Genomic DNA, 22,795 nt, shown 5'->3' with positions numbered 1-22,795 from the left:
TGTAATGTTAGTAGTTTGCTTGTAATTTTGAAAACATAAATATCGTTACGCTAATTTGTCAAGGAACACTGTGAGAATCTAAAAGATGTCCCTTCCCACCCCCATTATTTAACCTATAGTCTAAACCCAATGTATCCATGCATATCCTGTTTTCTATGATTTATGTTTGTATGCTTATGAGAATCCTTTTCTTGGGTGGTATTCTCTCCTATGGTAAAGTTCCCATAACAAACTCATCCTGTCTTTAAGGTTTCAAATATATACAATGCATATCGTAATGTACTATGTTTAAAGTATATGTCTGGTTATACCCTGTTTACATATTGTTATTTATTTCCTCTTGGTGATTGATGATCTTGCATTTGTTATGTTGGGGAGACATTTCAACATATCCTCTAGTTTTAGCTGCAGGTTGATTGTGGTTGGGTCAAGGAGGGTAGGCTGAGGACATGTTCCAGACTCATCTTCTCTGTTTTAAGCACCACTTCCTCTAACGTAGGAAGAACATAAAGCTGTCTAGGTTGTTTGCTAAAAGTGCATGCTTGCAGAGTTACAGTTTTTTTCGATTGCTAAATGACAGTGGGCACAACTGGAGTCACATGTGCAAATCTCTAACTACAGTCAGCACAGCAGCAGTTCATGTGGACCAAACTCTAGTTCGTTTTACATTGCTTAAACACAGTTTTCAAAACTCTACACACTTATCCCATGACTTTAACCACAACCTGCACAACACTGTGGATTTAAAGCACTTTGTTCAAATGCTAACACACTGCTGTCAAAACTGTGAACCACACATTCAAAACAGAATTGATTTCAGCCTTGTGCCTTTCAAACACTGCTGATTGCAATTTCATATACAGTATTGTTCAAAATAATAGCAGTACAATGTGACTAACCAGAATAATCAAGGTTTTTAGTATATTTTTATTGCTACGTGGCAAACAAGTTACCAATAGGTTCAGTAGATTCTCAGAAAACAAACAAGACCCAGCATTCATGATATGGCTGTGCAATTGGGCAATTAGTTGAAAGGGGTGTGTTCAAAACAATAGCAGTGTCTACCTTTGACTGTACAAACTCAAAACTATTTTGTACAAACATTTTTTTTCTGGGATTTAGCAATCCTGTGAATCACTAAACTAATATTTAGTTGTATGACCACAGTTTTTTAAAACTGCTTGACATCTGTGTGGCATGGAGTCAACCAACTTGTGGCACCTCTCAGCTGTTATTCCACTCCATGATTCTTTAACAACATTCCACAATTCATTCACATTTCTTGGTTTTGCTTCAGAAACAGCATTTTTGATATCACTCCACAAGTTCTCAATTGGATTAAGGTCTGGAGATTGGGCTGGCCACTCCATAACATTAATTTTGTTGGTTTGGAACCAAGACTTTGCCCGTTTACTAGTGTGTTTTGGGTCATTGTCTTGTTGAAACAACCATTTCAAGGGCATGTCCTCTTCAGCATAGGGCAACATGACCTCTTCAAGTATTTTAACATATGCAAACTGATCCATGATCCCTGGTATGTGATAAATAGGCCCAACACCATAGTAGGAGAAACATGCCCATATCATGATGCTTGCACCTCCATGCTTCACTGTCTTCACTGTGTACTGTGGCTTGAATTCAAAGTTTGGGGGTCGTCTCACAAACTGCCTGTGGCCCTTGGACCCAAAAAGAACAATTTTACTCTCATCAGTCCACAAAATGTTCCTCCATTTCTCTTTAGGCCGGTTGATGTGTTCTTTGGCAAATTGTAACCTCTTCTGCACATGCCTTTTTTTTAACAGAGGGACTTTGCGGGGGATTCTTGAAAATAGATTAGCTTCACACAGACGTCTTCTAACTGTCACAGTACTTACAAGTAACTCCAGACTGTCTTTGATCATCCTGGAGGTGATCATTGGCTGAGCCTTTGCCATTCTGGTTGTTCTTCTATCCATTTTGATGGTTGTCTTCCGTTTTCTTCCACGTCTCTCTGGTTTTGCTCTCCATTTTAAGGCATTGGAGATCATTTTAGCTGAACAGCCTATCATTTTTTGCACCTCTTTATAGGTTTTCCCCTCTCCAATCAACTTTTTAATCAAAGTACGCTGTTCTTCTGAACAATGTCTTGAACGACCCATTTTCCTCAGCTTTCAAATGCATGTTCAACAAGTGTTGGCATCATCCTTAAATAGGGGCCACCTGATTCACACCTGTTTCTTCACAAAATTGATGACCTTAGTGATTGAATGCCACACTGCTATTTTTTTTAACACACCCCTTTCAACTAATTCAACTAATTGCCCAACTGCACAGCCTTAAGAGCGTGCATATCATGAATGCTGGGTCTCATTTGTTTTCTGAGAATCTACTGAACCTACTGGTAACTTGTTTGCCACGTAGCAATAAAAAAATATACTAAAAACCTTGATTATTTTGGTTAGTCACATTGTACTGCTATTATTTTGAACAATACTGTATATAAAATATTACCTTTCATGTACTTTTAGTTTCTCACTTTTTTCTCATTACTGTAATTCTGTAAATTACTCCAGACTACTGAAGCAAACTGCTAATTTTCATTTACCTTAAAGAATTATGATGTTCTAAAAAACAAACAAATCATGTGATAAATCAATAAATAAATCACTCTTTGAAGAAAACATTACCTTGTATGACATCACTGAAATGTTGAAACTGCAAAGATAAAAAGTTAGTATTTTCTGTATTGGTGTTTGATGTTAGTGTTTTTCCTCTCAGTGTGTTGTGAGTGACAGTGTGTGTTATCTCAGTGAGGGTTGTGTATTGTGTTTGGCTGCACTGAGCGGTTTTGAGCCATGTGTTAAGAGTTGTGCTCAGGTGACTTTTGGTAGTGCAGACTGTAGTTAGAGTTTTGCAGATGTAGCTCCAGTTGTGCTCACTGTCGTTTAGCAATAAAAAAAAAACTGTAATTGATCATGCGATTGTTTGTCTCGACGGATTTACTCAATGGGCCCTATCTTGCACCCAGCGCAATTGTCTTTGTCAGTGAGGCATGTATCATTTCGTATTTTGCACCGGCGTACAGCGGGTTTTTCCCTCCACAGCACATGCCGGCAAACTAGGGAATGAACTTGCGCTCCCTGTGCGGTTCAGCGCAAAAAAAGGAGGCGTGTTCCGGCGCAAACCATCTCTTATGCTATTTTGCAGTTTCAAAAAACAATTGCGCTACTAACCAAAAAAAACTAGTCTAAAGTCAGTGGCGCGTTGCGCGTAGTTCATTATGCTATTTTAAGGGCGCATGCTTGACCATAATGCACAACGCTCATTGCTTATCTAATCTACACAGATGCAACAGTTATTTTTGCAAATCATAATTTGTAACAATAAAAAATATTAACACATCAGATAAGGGAAATCATTGTGGTGAGCATTGTGGTGATAGTTTTTATGTATTGTGTGGCCGCGTTAAAAAATTCTCATTCAAATAACGATTAAAATATTTTCATAAGTTTGTTGAGTGGCTGTATTACGTTTATTTTATGTAAATAATAATTAAAATGTTTTCATAAGAAACCTTAATGTGTTAATGTATGTGAACTTGATTTGTAAGTGTACTTTGGGGTTGGACCTTGCTTGCATTTCCGATTTCAAAGCCCCCAAACCCTTTCAGCGGTGAGGGTGCACGCAGCGATGTCCTCTGCTGGCGTCAGGTCATGTGTAGAGGCAGATCCACCTCCCGTTACACGGAGTAACCGATTTATGCTGGCAAGCTTGGGATTCCCCCGTCTCCTGACATCATTGTAGCGCTTGGCGCAACAATGGGGAAGCCAGCTGATGAGACAATTGTGGCTATATTTCCTCTCACGCCTGTTTAACCGATGCTGATTCGGGCGGGTTTCTCCTATCCTCATACAAAACAACTTCTCTGTCTTTGACTGCTCTTACAAGAACGTGGGTCTCTTCAGCTGTGAACCGCTCCTGGCGTGCGCCTGGTAAATCCGTCATGATAATAGCAACCCGCCATTGGACCTTGCGCCCTTGCGTTTAAAGGGAATGTTGGATAGCGTTCTGATTGGTTTATTTGACGTTACGCCCAAACCACACCTATGAATAATGAACCTACTTCAGACCAACCCCTTATTGATTTGCGTCTGGTGCAAGTGTTATTTCTCCCGCCGTGAAAATAGCAACAGCGCCCAAGATCCCCCCACAAAGCCATTTGCGCTTTGCGCTTCGCACTTGCGTTTCAGATCGTTAAAATAGGGCCCAATGTGTTGATCACAAGATTGTGCCAGACATTACCCAGGTGACTAGCATTTCCTTTCTGTATCCTATATAATGTGGAGGATGTCTAATAAACTTTGGTCTATGTTTGAACGGCATTTGGTGTCAGTGTCTTTCATAGCCCCTGATATATCAAAACTTTCTGCTGCTCAGCTCAGACCTCCACACTATGAAACATACCTCTAGACCTGCTAAGAATTAGATTCTAACAAACACAAACTTCATAAGCAGCACAATGTTTCATCAAAGTTGAATATCTGAATCCATTTAAATACAATCATATCGCGTACCTCCTTTCCAAAAGAAACACTGCAACGACCCTTTCAGACCCTTTGCCTCCAGCAGCTGTTTTACATCTCGTGGTGAAGCAGTAAAGTTACAGATGTTTTTGGTAGTTTCTGTTGGGTATATTACTGATCATATACTGTATTAATATTACACTGGATTATTGTCCCTATGATGACACAGTTAAACTTTCGTTTTCTCAGCCAACTTTTAGAATTCTTAGCTGACCTCATTTCCTCAGTTAATTTTCGTTTCATAAATAAAAGAGCCCAGGTGCGATCCTGCGACTATGCCACGATTGTTCTCACCACGATTATTATGAGAAACAAGGCCGAAACAACCGATAAACAAGAGTATGTCATTTTAGAATAGAGAAGTCATCCAGCTGTACTTCGCTACATTAACAATAAGTTAGTTGTGCTAGGGAAAGCCAAAGCCAATTGAAGTAATAAACAGAGTATGTCGTTTTAAGATTTGAGGAGAAGTCCAGGTGCACTTCGCTACATTAACAATAAGGTGGCTGTGCTAGGTAGGCCAAGGCCATGAGAAACAATAAGTAGAATACATCGTTTTACATATGAGAAAGGATTCAGCTGCACCTTTTGCTACATCAAACAAGTAAGTTAATTGTGGGAGTCCGAGACCAATGAGAAGAGTGTACGTCATCTCAGATAAGAAGTGTTTGATTTTACTGTATTTTATTGGAGTGACGTTTCGGGTCTGTACAACCCTTCCTCAGAGACTGAGGAAGGGTTGACCCGAAACGTCACTCCAATAAAATATGTGAAAGGGAGCTTTTTTGGTGTGCGGATCCTTCTCTTTTGTTACTTATTTATTGATTTGATCCTGCCCCCGCATTCAATTTGGATGTGCTTGATTCTATCGTTTTGATCGTACTGTATAAAAATGGAGTCAGATGTTGGGAGGGCAGATGATCTTTGAGGACTTCTTTGAGGGTTGTTGATTGTCTCACTTTGTTAGCTCGAGCGAATAAAGTAATTTTTGTTTGGGACCTGGAACCTTTGTCTCCTGAGTATTTTTCTCATAAAGATTCAAGCTAAGGCTTTTGCCACTACATGTTAATTTGGGTTTTTGCTCTTTGCTGATCCAGACTTTTTTTGTCATTGTTGTTTCAAAAAATGTCTTCCATTTTGTGGCTCCTGTGCAGGTTGTCAATTCAGCAGGAAAGTTTGCTGTTCTCCCTCTGTTTAGAGACGGGAGGTGAGCGCACGTGAGCGTGCTGATGACGTATGGTGTCTGCGTGAACAGGATGCGCAGTGATATGTAAAACACGTTCACACAAGAGGGGCAAAAATTGCATACGTCCAATTATTGCATTCAGTCCGAATTCAATGATTTGTTGACAATTTTTTGTCCTACACCTTTTACAGATGATATATATTTATAAAAATACATTTAGACAACATAGTGATTGTTATCAGGATGTTAGGAGACTTTCAACCAGCATAACTAAAAATGTTTCTGAATCAAATCAGATACCCTGCCTTTAACGCCAAAATGTTGGTTTGCGCTGGCGAAGCTGTTAGTATCTGGCCTTGAAGATCCTCAGAATGTTGCACTCTAATGTACGTCTCTGATACCTTTTTATGATACCTTTCATTCCTTACATTGGGAGCTTTATCTGTCTTTCTCCAACTAATACAGGAAATATTGTTGTGGAAATAGATTTTTTTTCTAGGTGCAAATGAAATACCAAATGTCTTTCAAAGTTTTATTCTTGCAAGAAAGTTATCTGACATTTACAGAGATAGTTCTACAATGAGAGGACAAAAATAAATCAAAGCACACAACACTTATACCAAACACTCCCAGTTGTACATCACACCCAGTGTTAGATGTTGCATGCAAAAGCATTTTTTGTTACTAAATCTTTCTCACTCTCCCGGTTCTAACCAGTTTATGAATGCAAGAAAGCACAGTGTTAGATGGGTTACACGTACACAGGGCCCGTTCTTACCGTTCTTCAAAGGCAAAGATACAAAATCTCGAATGATTTGAATGTGGTTTTGCCATATTACCTTATGTATGTCTCCCTGTGTATGTACAGGGAGACAAAGATATTTCCTGAGTACAAGACACAGATTGCAATATTAAAAAAGCAGACAGCTAAAGTGAAATGTGTCCTCCACATAGCTTACATCCAATAAAACTAGTGATTACAAAAACCTATAGCAGAAGTGTGGAAGAATACCTGAACGACAAATGAGCATTCTGTCAACATATCACCCTCACGTTTTTCAGTAAATGACAGTTAAAGGGACCTGAGTCTGCCAAATCTCAAAATCAAAAAGTAACACTATTCCAATGTCTTATTTAAAGATCCCATTCTGTCTGTGATTTTGAAGCTTTGATTGTGTTTATAGTGGGCAATATAACATGTGTTCATGTTTCACGTGTAAAAAAACGCGGTATTTTTCACACAATTTACTTATCTGTATAGCGCTGTTTTCACTGTCCTGAAAACAGGCTGATGTCTTCCTTGTTATGTGAAGTCCCTCCTTCAGAAATACTTAATGAGTTCTGATTGTGTAGTTTGTTTAGTGTGCTGTGATTCGATAGCAGCTTAGCTTTGCAGAGCCGTTTGAGCCAAAGCTGGTTACTGACATATTCCTGTGGGTGGAGTTTAGTCAACGAACTGTTTTACTGACCTCATTAAAGCAGGAAATAGAGGGCTGTAGTCCAAACCGGCCGTTCGTTGTAGGCTTTTAAAGAGGAATTTTATTGAAGAAAATATATTGCCTGGCAGTGAACTTTGAGCTTTATCATTTTACAGGTATTATTTATGCTATTATAGCAACATTACACACTAACTAGGGTTTAAAAAATGGTATCAGGAAGAACGTGACCTTTAAATGAAACCAGGTGCAGTTAAAACAATCACTGTGTGTTTACGCAGAAAGGGAATCTCAAAAAATTAATAATTTTTATGTGAATGGGGTAGACAATATAACCCCCTAACTGTCAGGACCCGTCAGAATCATGTGTTGAATTATATCTTGTCTTTGTGTTCGGGGTCCTGGCAGTACCATGTTCTATGTGGGAGATGCGTGGTTTTAGTATTGAATTATTCTGACCATTCATTTCCCGGGTCTCGTCACTTTTTACCCGCTCCCTTACTTGTCATTGATTTCAGTTGTGTCCCTCATTAGTTCTCCCTATTTAATGTCCTTGTGTTTGCTGTTCTGTGCTTGTGCGTCTTGTTGTATTCCTCGTCGTGTTCCTGTTTTGCATCTGTGAGTATTTAAGAATATCAAGTCTAGTCTTTTATAAGTAGTGTAGAGTTTATTGTTGGTTTATGTTTAGTTCAGTGTTCCACTCATCCTGTCTTGTTTTGCCCCCTCGTGGGTTTTGTTTTCCCCTGTTTTGTACAATAAACCATTCATTTTGTGTCACATCCGCACTTGGGTTCATCTCTTCGTTAATCCTTCACACTAACATTTCTAGTGTCAAATATATTTCAGACAATTTTTAAGATGTAAAATAAATCATATCAAATCAATCAATAAATAGAGAGAGAGAGAGAGAATAATTGAGAGCATAATTGAGTTCCATCATGGCGATTAATGTTTGCATTGTGTTTGCAGTGTTGCATGAACTACTGATCCACGCTTTCAACTGTATTAATATTATTGTTACATGTTTGTGACAGTGGAAACAAAGGCAATTTTATTGAGACTTAGCCACATATAAACAACAATAAAAACCTGATTTTGCCCACAGCAGCATTTTTTTTATCAGACTCTTAATGGATTCTGCCAACAAACCGATATTTCTGAATGACCTGAGGCAGGATTATGAACATTTTAAACAAAAGTATTTGATAAGCGTAGGCCTACATGGCGATAGCATTTGGTTAATATCATTAGCTCATATTTTAAGTGACGTTTAGAGACTTTTGCATCTGAGCCCCTCACTTATTTGTTTTGATTTTGACAACTATTTGACTACTAAAGTGGTGTCATCCATAGTGTAACTACTAGCACAAGGACATATTATAAACTACTTGACATTTAGCCTCTTTATGATTTAAAAAAAAACATGTTCTAATGTGTTTGTGTATCTATAAATCTATATTGATTGTTTTTTATGGGCCAGACTGAATGTTGAATTAAAATAAAAAAGTTTGTAATGTTTGTGTTTGTAATAGATGTGCTGAGTGATGAGCATGTTGAGCCACACACTTGTTTTTGTATGATGTTTCCATGCACGCACACCCGGAAGTTACCAGTAAACCGGTCTATCTACTTTCCTTTCTTGAAGATCATTCATATATAATATAATACACAGTATACAGTATTGTTTTATTGTCTCTTCAAGACCCCACATTAATCAAACTACCCACAGTTTTTTTTACATAGAGCCAGTGGTCAATTTGTGACATGATCACATTTAGAGCTCAACAGGTAATCCAGCTCAGTGTGTATCTGGATCTAACAATGTTTTTAATCTATTATGACATTGTTAATATCTGTATTCAGTGTCTGGAAATGGTTAAAGGTAAATACACATTAATCACGCATTTGTTGTGTGCAGATTTTGAGTTAACTCCATTCACTCCAATGGAACAGTTTTTTTACAGCAGTGGTGGATCATGGAGCAAAGGTTTCTGGACGTTACTGTCAGCTCCATACAGACTGAATGAGATCCAAAGACAGAATGTAATGAACTTGATGAAAGTTTTAAGACTTTAGACGTTTAAAAAATAAGATTGTATATTACAACTACACGTGAATCAAATGCATCAATTGGATTGTAAAAATATTTAACCCAGGGCTGGGTAACTAGGACAGACACATTTCTGGATTAAAATGACCCAAATAATGGGTTGTTTTAACCCAACTGCTGGGTTATTGTTAATCAACCATGTTGAAACAACCCATTATTTGGGTCACTTTAACCCAGAAATGTGTTCTGTCCTATAGTTACCCAGCCCGGCGTTAAAAACAACCCAATATTTTTTTAGAGTAATTATTTCTCACTAAATTACTATTTTTATGAGATGTTACTAAAAAAATGGATCAGACTAGAAGCAAGTGACGAGGAAAGAGTGGCCCTGGATGAGATCAGCGTAGAGACGCGGAAAAAACTAATCCAGCTTCACTTCGGAGAGCTGAGAGCATACAGGAGAAACAGAGGGAGAAGCGCCGGAAGAGGAAAGCCTTTTTTAACAACCCTTTCCAATTCACAGCGGACCTATTAGGAAAACCCAAGGAGGGGACCCTGTTATGTGCAAAAGAGGAAATAGAAAATTGTGTGGCGGCTGCACATGGAGACTCCAGAGGTCTTCCTTTGGGGGAATGTCCTTCTCCATTGCCGATTCTTACACCACACACTCCTTTTAACAGGGCAGATTTTACTTTGGAAGAAGTGAGGGCGGTAGTGACAAAAGCACGTGCGGGATCAGCCCCAGGACCATCAGGCACCACCTATAAAATCTATAAATGCTGCCCACTGCTGCTGAAGAGGCTCTCAAAGCTTCTACGGACACTGTGGAAGAAGAAGCTGGAACCTGGGCTCTGGACTCTTGCCGAAGGCTGCTTTGTACCAAAAGAGCTCCATTCCACAAGAATCGACCAGTTCCGGGAGATTTCCCTGCTGGATGTAGAGGGGGAAATCTTCTGGTCCATTATCGGCAAAAGGTTAACTAAATACCTGCTTGCCAATGAGTTTATTGATCCCAGTGTACAGAAAGGAGGAGTACCAGGATATTCTGGCTGCCTGGAGCATACGGCAGTCATCAGTCAACTTATTAATGAAGCCAAAAGTAACAACAACACACTCTCTGTTGTTTGGCTGGACCTTGCCAAAGCCTACCCAAGTGTCCCACATCAGTTGATTCGAAAGGCATTGGATCACTACCGGGTTCCATCAGAGGTAGTTGAGCTTGTAATGGCACACATGAATGCACTGCAGATGAGGTTTACTGTGGGAAACATCACCAAATCGCAATGGCTTGAGAAGGGCATTATGGCAGGATGCACAATTTCCGTGACCCTTTTCATAGCGGCTATGAATTTGTTGCTTAAGGCAGGGGGAATGCAGTGCAGAGGCCCGAAAGCAGACAATGGCACAAGACACCCCGCCTGCAGAGCTTTCATGGATGACGTGACGGTAATGACTCCATCTATCCAGGGGACACAGTGGATCTTGAGTGAACTGGATAAGATGGCAACATGGTCACGCCTGCAGTTTAAACCAGAAAAGTCAAGGAGCCTTAGTATCTTGAAAGGAAAGTTAACATCTTTAGCATTCAAGGCTCTAAGATTCTGACAATCTAAGACCAAAGGATCCGATGCCTCGGAAAGCAGTATGACAGCTCCTTAAAGGACAGTGGTAATCTTACCGATACCAAGGCCCAGTTGAATACCTGGCTCAAGGCCATTGATCAAAGCCAACTGCTCGGGAGGTTCAAAGTCTGGTGTTTTCAATTTGGCATCATACCCCGGCTGCAATGGCCTTTCTTGCTTTACGACTTTCCTGTATCTCAGGTGGAAGGAATGGAAAGACTGTGCAGTAAGTTCTTGCGAAAATGGTTGGGAGTCCCCCCATCATTCAGCGCAGTCAATCTGTACAGCAGGACCTCCAAGCTTTCTTTGCAAGTTTCATCTGTGGTCGAGGAGTTTAAAGCTGCCAAGGCAAGGGCAGTCAGTACACTCCTTTCGTCTGAGGAAGGGAAAGTCAGACATGCAAGCAAGACCATCAAATGTGGTAGAAAGTGGAAGCCTCAACAAGCTCTGATGGAAGCAGAATCTCACTGGAAACACCAGGAAATCGTGGGACACTACAGCTATAAGAGGTGGAGCAGGGCTGATGCCAGAACCAGAAGAGGTTTAGTGGTACAAAGAGTCCGTGAGGCAGCAGAGGAGGAGCGGCAGGTGAAAGCGATCGGACTTGCCTCTCAGGGTCGCTGGACGCAGTGTCACTTTTTCCCCGATCCCTTACTTGTGATTATTTTCCAGGTGTATGTAATTTACTTTGTCCCTATTTATTGTCCTTGTGTTTGCTGTTCTGGGCACGTTCGTCTTGTCTCATGCCCTGTCGGTTCCTGTGAGTTTTTTGATGTTCAAGTCCTGATCTGTTTAATCTGTTGATGAGTTTATTGTTAGTTTTTGTCAAGTTTAGTATTAGTTTAGTGTCGTGTTTCCCTCGTCTTGTTTTGCCCCCTCGTGGGTTTTGTTTTCCTGTTTTTTCCCCTGTTTTTATAATAAATCCCTTTGTTGTTACGTCCGCATCTGGGTTCGTGTTTTGTGTTCCCCATTTCCTGACAGAACGAACGTGCCAATATAGAACCCAGCGGACATGTTCACCGGTACTCGCCTGGTGAGACGGGGAAAGGGTTGCCGCCCCGCATACGAGTCGGGTTACAAGTCTTATGACCCGCTCGTATGCGGACCTGAAGCCAACGTCAGGTGGAACCCGACCGCCGAACCCCATCGACTCCCGTCCATCCGAGAGGGAAGGATCGTTGGGATGTGGGGGTTCGGCGACCCTGAACTCTCTCCTTCGGCTCCAGAGAGCCGCTCCCCGCCTCTGTCCCTTCGAGGGAAGCGTGAGAGGAGGATCTCCTGGGAGTCTTCATCTGGGGGGTCCTCCTCCGACTTAAGAGTTCCACCACACCCTCTATCTGCTTCAAGACCCCGAAGGAAGAACAGAAGGAAGGGGGAGATTGTTCAGCCACCAGAATGGCCAGAGCCGTCGACCCAGCCGCCAGAGCGCACAGAGGCGTGTACTCAGACGTTGGCACAACTCCAGCCGTGTGCACAGTCAGCGCAACCCCAGCCGTGTGCGCAATCAGCGCAACCCCAGCCTTGTGCGCAGCCAGCGCAACCCCAGCCTTGTGCGCAGCCAGCGCAACCCCAGCCTTGTGCGCAGCCAGCGCAACCCCAGCCGTGGGCGCAGCCAGCGCAACCCCAGCCGTGGGCGCAGCCAGCGCAACCCCAGCCGTGGGCGCAGTCAGCGCCACCCCAGCCAGGTTTTGCCGATCTCGGCCAGAACTTTCCCTGGACTCTCCCGAAGTCCACCCAGACTCTTTCCCCACCCTCCCACCCTGGACCACCCCCTATGAACTCTGTTGTTCCCCCACCCCCCCTCCCTTGTTTATTAATTTTGTTATCCCACCCTAACCCATTTGTAATTTTGTCATGTCTGCCTTTAATGTTATTTGTTATGTTTTCATGGTTTCTGTCTTGTATCCAGTCTGTCATGTCCCATGTTTAGTGTTCCCCCTAGAGGGCGTCTAGTAGCTGCCTTTTGGAGGGGGGCATACTGTCAGAATCCTGCCGGATCCTGTTGGTATTTAGATCTAGTTTAGCATGGCAGGGTTCTGACAGTACATATGTTCTATGTGGGAAATGTGTGGTTGTAGTATTGGGTTATTCTGACCACGCATTTCCCGGGTCTTGTCACTTTTTCCCTGATCCCTTACTCGTGATTATTTTCCAGGTGTATGTCATTTACTTTGTCCCTATTTATTGTCCTTGTGTTTGCTGTTCTGGGCACGTTCGTCTTGTCTCATGCCCTGTCGGTTCCTGTGAGTTTTTTGATGTTCAAGTCCTGATCTGTTTAATCTGTTGATGAGTTTATTGTTAGTTTTTGTCAAGTTTAGTATTAGTTTAGTGTCGTGTTTCCCTCGTCTTGTTTTGCCCCCTCGTGGGTTTTGTTTTCCTGTTTTTCCCCTGTTTTTATAATAAATCCCTTTGTTGTTACGTCCGCATCTGGGTTTGTGTTTTGTGTTCCCCATTTCCTGACACTAGGTTTTGATTTGGATCAAATCATCAATTTGAGTTGGTCAAAACCTTTTAGTAAAATTTGGATTTGTTTGACCCCAAAAGTTTGATTTTTTCAGATCCCAGCAGAAGGGTGGATTTCAGGAACAAAACTGTAATAAAACTTCTAAAAAAAACATTTACTTAAACTTAGAAACCTATACACTTGGTCAACAATACAACATTTCTATCATGTAATATTCATACATTTATAATTTTAAAGCTTTTGCTTTTGATTAGTTCAATCCTTATAATGATAAAGTATTCAAATGTATAACATTGGGCTATCTACCATTTAAATCTCCCAGTCAATAAAGAAAGACAATAAGTCCATATAATCCCTGATACCGCAGTCAATAGCAAACAAAAAAATATTTAACATTTAATTTTAACAAAAGTATCCTTTAAAACTCATTTGGTACTGCACAGTATATTTATTACAATCACAATCATTATTAAAGGAACAGTAAGAAATGTATATAAATTAATCATAAAATGGCCCTAATATGTCACTAGACATTAAGAAATCATGGTCATTTCAAATACTTATATCACTGACAACAGTGGTCCGGCCAGTATATTGTCATTTAAAAAGTGGAGTTGCAGCCCTCAACTGATGTTTATGTTGTCATTTTGTGTATTGGCCACCAGTTGTGAGATTGCAGTACCAGTTTAAGCCACACGTTTTGTGATTGCAGTTCCAGTTTTGGCCACAATCCTACATACTGTTCCTTTAGTAGTTTTAACAACCAGCATCTCTATAAATGTAAACTACCAGACAGTCTCTATATGACTTAAAATGCATTTTCCAATGTGTTTGTGTATAATATATATAATTTTTGTGGGCCAGAAGAACAGACTGAATTTGAAATGTAAAAAGTAAGGGAAAGTTGTGTCGTTTTATTGTCTCTTTAAGTAAAAACACTTAGTGTCCCCATACTGACCAAACTTTTTATAAAGATAATATCCAGCATTGACATGTGATCCCATTTAGAATATAATCTATAGCTAATCTATACGTTTTGCTTTGAAAAGAACAGGACAGAAGTGAGGTAGACATTATCATGGATAGCAAAACATGAGATTTCCAAATCTGGATCATTTTGATCACTTTTTGGCCCCAGATGAATATTAACAACAAAAAGAAAACTACCCATATGTGCCGGTGATCCAGATGGCCAGTCCGACCGGTTGGTTAGGGCTCTGGTTGGGTGGAGTGCTCAAACCGAAAACCGAAAGTTAACCTACGCGAGACTGTTTGAGAATCAATCTTCGTAACCAGACAAAAATATCCTTACGTAAGTTTGTTAAAATCCTTCTTCATCCTATATAACGACGACTTTCTTTATACAGTAAATTATAGCCTACAGGGAACTTGATGTCAGATTACAGAATACTGGTTGCGTGCTGTGTTTCAATATGCAAAGACTGTGACGCAGACAATAGCCTACGGACAAAATAATGACGGTCGTTCGGAAAAAGTTGCAGTAATTATTTTCTTAAATCTAATATCATGACGTGGTCTGTATCGATTCCGTTGAGAAAATGTAGATTTGCAAGGGGTTTTAAACCTCGACAACTCCACAGCCACCTGTGAAGCAGGTGAAAGGTAGGAGAGCAGCTATTTATTCGCGTATCTATTAATGTCTTTAATATGCGTTCAATTTCTTCTTAAAAAAACGTCCAGTCAGTAAGTTTCTATTGATAACACTTAGAGTAGGGATTTATGTACATAATGATATAAAAAACCTTGATATATTTTTGCAGCAGTGTCAAACACAAATATTGTATTTTACATACAGATGGTATGCAAACGAGCATCTCTGTAATAATTAAACAAAAAATGACCTTGCCCGTGAAAACCCAGCTAAAGTCATTTTTTGTAATGTATTGTTTTCTACATTAAATCATATACATAATATAAAGAACATTCTTTGAAAATATAACCTTGATATTTTTAATATTGACTGAGTATAAGGTCATTATTAATTCGTCAAATTTAATGGTTGAAATACATTTTTAACAATTTCCTATAAAAGATCATATACATCAAACATTAATACATCAATATTTAACATTAACTGTACATATGTACAGGTTGCTGTTTTTTTTGTAAAGGGAAAGAATAGTAGCAGTGTATCTAAAGCCCACCTAAGGAGAGAGTGAGGAGGGGCCACTACTCCAAAAACGAAGCAAAGATGGAGAATGGCACTAAAGCATCTTCAGGGCCGAGCTGTGTGTCTGTGAAGAGTAGCGGATCCATTATTTTTATTCCCCCTAATCTCAGTGATGAAGCAGAGTCTGACCCCAGGCAGCTCAGCAGAGAATCAAACCTGCTGGAGAAGCTTGAAGACCTGCAGCAGGATTCTCATATACCAGTGGATGATGTTCTTCAGAGAGTCAAAGACCAGCACAAAACCAGTATGAAGAACAAGTATGAGAGTTTTTTTGAGGGAATCAGACTACAAGGGAATCAAACCCTCCTAAAGAGGATTTACACACAACTGTACATCATAGAAGGAGAGAGTGAAGGAGTGAATGAGGAACATGAGGTCTTACACATGGAGAAAAACACCAGACAACAACACTTACAAGACACAAAAATCTCCTGCAATGATATCTTTGAACCCTTACCTGAAAAAGGATATAAAACAGAGAAAAGAAGAAAAAAAGAAAAGATCAAAAGTGTTCTTACTAAAGGCATCGCTGGAATTGGAAAATCTGTCTCTGTACAAAAGTTAATTTTGGATTGGGCTGAGGGAACAGCAAATCAGGATGTAGATTTCATGTTTGTGTTTCAATTTCGAGAACTGAACTTGATAAAAGATACTCAGTACAGTCTTCACAAGCTTCTGCTTGACTTTTATCCTGAACTTCAAGATCTAGACTCAAAGATTTATGATGAGTGTAAACTTGTGTTCATCTTTGATGGTTTGGATGAAAACAGAATGACATTGATGTTTTCAGACAGTCAGAAAGTTTCGGATGTGACTAAGACTTCACAAGTGTCTGTGTTGATATCAAACATCATGAAAGGGGATCTGCTTCCCTCTGCGCTCATCTGGATCACCACCAGACCAGCAGCAGCCAATCAGATTCCATCTAAATACATCAACCGTGTGACAGAAATCCACGGATTCAATGACACTCAAAAGGAGGAATATTTCAGGAGGAGAATCAGTGATGAACATCAAGCCAACAAAATCATCTCACATATTAAAAGATCTAGAAGTCTCCACATCATGTGTCATATACCAGTCTTTTGTTGGATCTCATCCACTGTGCTTCAAAACATCCTGAAACAAGACAATAAGAGAGGAGAAATCCCTAAAACTCTGACAGAAATGTACATCCACTGCCTGCTGATTCAGATGAATGTGATGAATCAGAAGTATGATTCTTCCAATAGAGATGTGATTGTGAAACTATCTGAACTGGCTTTCAAACAACTGATGAAGGGTAACATGATGTTTTATGAGGAGGAGCTGAGAGAGTGTGGCATAGACATCACTGACGCCTCAGTATATTCTGGGATTTGTACTGAGATCTTTAAGGAGGAATATATGATACATCAGAGAAAAATCTACTGCTTCATACATCTCAGCTTTCAAGAATTTCTGGCTGCTTTCTATTTGTTTTACCATTATGTCATTAAAAATGCTGACACATTAAAGTTTCTTGATGTTGTTCATAGTCTCCATAGAAAGACAATAGATGAAGCCCTTAAGAGTGAGAATGGACATCTAGATCTTGTTTTGCGATTCCTGCTGGGCATCTCACTGGAATCCAATCAGAGACTCTTAAAGGATCTACTGAAACACACTGTGGACACCTCAGAAACCATCAGGGAAACCACACAGTACATTAAAGATAAAATTAAACACGATCATCTCTCAGCTGAAAGATCCATCAATCTCTTTCTGTGTCAGCTTGAAGTGAATGATCAGTCTCTGTACAAAGAGATTGAGGAGTTTCTGAGATCAGACAAACACTCAGAGAAGAAACTCTCTGCTGCTCAATGTTCAGCAATAGCCTACATGCTTCAGATGTCAGAAGAGGTGCTGGATGAGCTCAATCTGAAGAATTACAATACAACAGAGGAGGGGAGAAGACGACTTATACCAGCTGTCATCAACTGCACAAGAGCACTGTGAGTATTAAAGGCGGAGTCCACGATGTTTGAAAAACGCGTTGGAAAAGGAGACGGGCCGACTACCAAAACACACTTATAGCCAATCAAATCAAATCAAATGCCGGGTTGCGTATGTGTGGGGCGGGTCTATCAACAGAAGGTCCAGATTCTATTGGGGTAGGGACGTGTGTTTGGGTGATTTCAAATATCAACATTGGCTTTCAAACATCGTGGACTCCGCCTTTAAGTGCCGTATTTGCATTACACAAGTCAGAAACATTTTAGCTCAGAGTAAAATTATATTTATAAACTAGTATTGTTTTGTTAACAAACTTTGTTGATTTGACAAAGCCTGGCCTGAACATTTCAAACAGCTAGAAGTGCTTTAAAGGTTACATAATGAACTGTATTGTGTTTATTACCTTAGAATTAGCTGTTAATTCCTTCTCATCCACTACCTTATATGGGTCATTCCACCGAATGGGTAACATTTCTGTCCTCAGGATATAAAAAGTATAAAAATGCATGAAAACTAACTCAACTAAAAAAAAAACTTAAAAAAAACATTTTATTATTAAGCAAAGTGTCCTGTATTTTAATCTAACACCAAATTTAAACAAAATATTTTGAAACATTAATAAAAACTAAACGGAACACAAAAAATAGCATTTTTTTCTGTCCCTGCTCTCTATCTCTATACTTTACCTTTAAATATAAAGCAAACAATTCTTTAGATATCTTTATTTTTTGCATTTTTGTGTAGGTCTATATCACATTTGCTTTAATATTTTTTATCATTGAAAAAGTCATAATATTTTTAGATAAAATGTCCCCAGGATTTCACTTAGTCCTGTTACCCAACACGTTCCCCCTCTGGAAATTTAGGAATAGAGGAAGTGACATCATCTGGATCTTCTGAAGGTCATATGAAGATCAAAAGTCACTTTTCTTATTTTCTTTTCTGTATATGTTATGATATTGATGCTATGACAGTGAATGTCAACATTAATGTACAGTCCTGTTACCTATATTATTTCTTTGATGTTTGGTAAATCACTAGAATTTGCTAAGTGTCTTCATGCTATTAGCACCTATTTACTGCAGCTATATTTTATGTATTTGCTAAATCTATGCTAAAAACAAAGTCCTGTTACAACGAGTTACAACATGCAAATGGCACCGTTTTGGTGGGATGACCCTTACTCATCCTCATCCACCACCACCTCCTTGTACTGTTCCTTCTCATCCACCACCTTTTTAGATACTTATCCTCATCCACCACCAGGTTCAAACAACTTTAAATATTTCAATATAGCCTACTGTATAACTGATTAAATTCTGTTAGCAGTTTCAGTGCTTCTTAAATCTCACAATATAACCTACTGTTCTGGTTTATTTTCATTTTCAGACTTGCTAACTGTAATCTTACTGGACAGTATTGTAATATTGTGGCTTCAGCTCTACAATCATCAAGATCTCTCCTAAAAGAGCTGGACCTGAGTAACAATGACCTGCAAGATTCAGGAGTAAAGCTCATCTCTGATGCTCTCAAGAGTGACAACTGTAAATTAGAGATACTGAGGTGTGTAAAAACACAAATACATTTCTTTTTTATGTAATGTGTGCATTTGTAGATTATCTGACTGTTGATGTTTGTCTGTAAATGATCTGTATGTTGATGTCTGTAAATTATCTGGCTTTTGATGTCTGTCTGTAAATTATCTGGCTGTTGAGGCAAAACAAAGGGTAAGGATGTAGTGCAAGTTGTTTTCAGTTTGGACAGCTCTTAAACATTTTTTACTCTAGGACTAGTCTAATCCCTGTCCGGGAAACCTCCCCTATGTGTCGATCTGTAGATTATCTAACTGTTGACTGGCAGTTAATGTGTGCGTGTTTGTAGATTATCTGTCTGTTGATGTGTATGTAGATTATCTGTCTGTTTATATGTCTGTCTGTAGATTATCTGACTGTTGTGTGTCTGTAGGTTATCAGGTTGTATGGTGACAGATTCAGGTTGCTGTTATTTGGCTTTAGCTCTGAGTTCAAACCCACTATCATGCCTGAAAGAGTTGGATCTGAGCTACAATCACCCAGAACATTCAGGAATTCAGATGCTTTCTGATAGACTCAATGATCCAAACTGTACACTCAACAAACTCAAGTAATCAGGACACAACAAAAATCTTTAAAAGGTCATATACTGTTTTTTATAATATCATTTTACGTAATAATTCTAAAGGTAAATTTATAACGTTTGCAAATATTGCACCACAGATGTGTAGTATTTGTAAAATTATAATTTTCTATCCTTATTTTCATTCTCTGTGAAAAACACAAGGTATTCCACCAGAAACAGAAGTAAACGCTCACTACTGTAATTGACTAGCTTCATCACACCGTTTTCATGCTTACCCTGTCATGATTGCAACACATCTGGGCAGTAATTTTAGTCAAGACTAATGTCCTCTCTGTTTGAATAAGATCTCTTAAATTGCTTGTTAACATCACAATGAAACAACATATTTCGAACCAGCTATTTAACCTAACATCAACTTCACCAAAACCTTTGTTTCTTAAAATAAAATTGTCAAGATCGTTTGTCACGATCGTATCAGCTACTGCGCTTGTGCACAGGTTCTTCGCGACTCTGTATAAAGCCCCACCCCCGGATAATCATCAGCCATTATCGATTGATTGTTGTCAATCAATCACCCAATTAAAAACCCAGTGACTTTGGGATAAGAGAACCAGAAATGCTATAAAAATATGTCATCCTCGCAGCTCTCTAAACTATTCCAGTCTAAATATTAAGAATATGGCTCACAAAAATATTTTAAATATACACTATTATTTGATTTTAATAGTCATAGTTACAAAATAAAGGGTTATAATTAGCAAAAAAAATTTTATCTTACTGTAATGATTTGTTTTTATATTTATTTCATCTGATATACCCAACCTGAGCATAATAACCAACCAAAAACAATGGCAAACACAGGGCTGTAAATACACAGACTAATCAGGAATTATCTGGACACAATTAAGTTGGGAAACCTAAACCACTACAAAGACTTAAACAGGAAGTGATGACACAAACAATTCAAAATAAAACACATAAACCTAAACAGACAGATTATTTATAGCTGTTTTAAGTTTTTTGCCAATTATGTTTTTTTTTTTAATACATTTTAATTTAGAATCAAACTTAGTCTGAACAAAAAGTATAGATCACCACAGACAATATTTTTTCTTAATGTTTGAATGTTTATGTATTTTTAGTTTGGAGCACGGAGGACCTTGCAGGATCAAACCGAGACTAAGAAAATGTAGGTTCTTACTCTCACACTTGAACATTTAGTCCTTTAAATGTTCTGATGTCTTATAGACATTCTAATGCTTTAATTTTGTCTTTAGATGCCTGTGATCTCACACTTGATCCAAACACAGCATACGCTCACCTCACACTGTCCGAGGACAACAGAAGGGTCAAACATGTCAAAGATGCTTTGCCGTATCCTTATCATCCAGAGAGATTTGAAGGTGTTCCTCAGGTTCTGTGTAAGCAGAGTCTGACTGGACGCTGTTACTGGGAGGTTGACTGGGATGTGTGGGCCCGTATAGCAGTGAGCTATAAAGGAATCACCAGGAAAGAGGGAAGTAACAGTATGTTTGGACTTCATGAAAACTCCTGGAATCTTTTCTGCACTGTTAACGGATTCAACCTCTGGCACAATAATATAAATAAAGACATATCTATCCTTTCACCTCCCTCTAAAAGAATTGGAGTTTATCTGGATTGGTCAGCTGGCACTCTGTCCTTCTACAGCGTATCTGATGCACAAACACTTACACACTTACACACAGTCAAGAGTAAATTCACTGAACCTCTCTATGCTGGATTTATGGTTCATCATGAAGTGTCAATTGTCAGATTTAAAAACACTGAGTAATCATTCAGTTTTGTGAATATAGCAACTAAACTATATTCCAGGACAAAAGAATTTTAGGATTGTTCATCCAGAAGATCCTAGCATTCATCTAGCATTTTGTTTTTTGGATAGTCAAGAAAAGGTTGGTTTGAAATACAAAGCTTAAATTGTTATTACATATATAAGTATTTGTGAATCATAAAGGTTTTTATTGAATTAATAATTTGTTCCTCCCAATCAAGTTTAATGTAACTTGATCACCACAAACATGTATACATTTAAATTCCGTTGGAACCAACGGAGCATATGAAAACATTTTAAAAATCACATAATGTGTTAAAATATTTATAAAAATCATTGCTTAAAAAGAACAAAAGTTAAATTTTAAAGTCTCTTTTTTATACATGTTTATTTTATTAAGTCTCTTTTTTATACTTGAAAGTGTACTTATGTTTCATGAATTTTTCCTGTAATGCTTGTATTGGTTAAGATTTAAACTTGTTTTTTATGTCACTTGTTACTGTTTTCTAGGCCACGTTACTCTAGAAATAGATTTCCCTTTTGAATATTCTTGAGTTTTTAACATAGTTAAAGATAAGTTATCTGTAGTTATGTATGCCATATACACCTGTTGTCAAAAGACAACTAGAACCACAATAAAATAATTATGTAACTTTATTGTGTTATCCTTGACAAAAGTGTGATGCAGATGTACTTTTACATCTGTGTCAAATAAACTCAACTCATTATGAGTTATTTACACCATATTATATATTCTAATAAAAGTCTATTAACCCACACCACAGGGGGATTACAGTTAACAAAAACACAAACAAGGCCAAACCTAGAACAAATGAAACTATTTGAAATGAAATTTTTGTGACCCAGTTTGTAAAAAACCAAAGGCTAATTCTCAAACGGAAGGCTGCATCCTCCTGAGGTCGCATATGCAGGCTGCATACGTCATCAAGCCTGGTTAATTTATTTCAGAAGGCTGCATCGTTCGTGTCTTTTAATTCTAGAGTCCTCAACCTAGAATTAAAAGAGACCCCCTTCGGCATATGGACAGAAAAGGAAAGAGGAAGTATTACGTTGCTATGTTGCATGTTGTTGCAGTTGGGACCACAGAAGTAATTTTTTGACATGTTTGGGTCATCTTTGAAACCTTTTCAGTTTTATCAATTGTAAAAAAAAAGATCAGAATCCAGCACTCTGAGAGACTAATTTACATCACTGATACCTGTTTACTGTAAATATTACTATATGAGATTGCATAGATAAGTGGGTCTACAAACTCCTTGATGTGTGTGAAGCTGACTCCTGAAACAGCAAACAACTTTCCTTCAGGAAAAATGTAATGGAGCCTCGTCACATTGGGAGCTTTAACTGTTGTTCCCCCT

The 22,795-nt window shown here is 38.8% G+C and overlaps 2 protein-coding genes across 4 annotated transcripts in view; one reads left to right on the top strand and one right to left on the bottom strand.

The window, feature by feature from the left end:
- The window catches only part of LOC129448078 (uncharacterized), a 45,193-nt gene that overhangs the window by 17,561 nt on the left and 4,837 nt on the right, over window positions 1-22,795 (bottom strand). The gene's annotated exons all lie outside the window — the stretch shown is intronic.
- LOC129448076 (NACHT, LRR and PYD domains-containing protein 3) lies at window positions 15,422-22,007 on the top strand. Of its 2 annotated transcripts, XM_073872152.1 has the most exons (5): window positions 15,422-17,484; window positions 18,875-19,048; window positions 19,451-19,627; window positions 20,746-20,792; window positions 20,881-22,005. In XM_073872152.1, exons 1-5 carry the CDS (start codon window positions 15,533-15,535, stop codon window positions 21,414-21,416), a joined length of 2,886 nt encoding a protein of 961 aa, XP_073728253.1. In that variant the 5' UTR covers window positions 15,422-15,532; the 3' UTR covers window positions 21,417-22,005. The 2 variants fall into 2 exon arrangements, with proteins under 2 accessions (XP_073728253.1, XP_073728254.1); XM_073872153.1 differs by lacking the exon at window positions 19,451-19,627 and having other exon boundaries at window positions 20,881-22,007.

The sequence above is a fragment of the Misgurnus anguillicaudatus genome, chromosome 10 (assembly GCF_027580225.2).
Source record: "Misgurnus anguillicaudatus chromosome 10, ASM2758022v2, whole genome shotgun sequence".
Classification (NCBI taxonomy): Eukaryota; Metazoa; Chordata; class Actinopteri; order Cypriniformes; family Cobitidae; genus Misgurnus; species Misgurnus anguillicaudatus.
The sequence above is the reverse complement of the archived record's forward strand: the minus strand, read 5'-3'. Positions and strand labels throughout refer to the sequence as shown.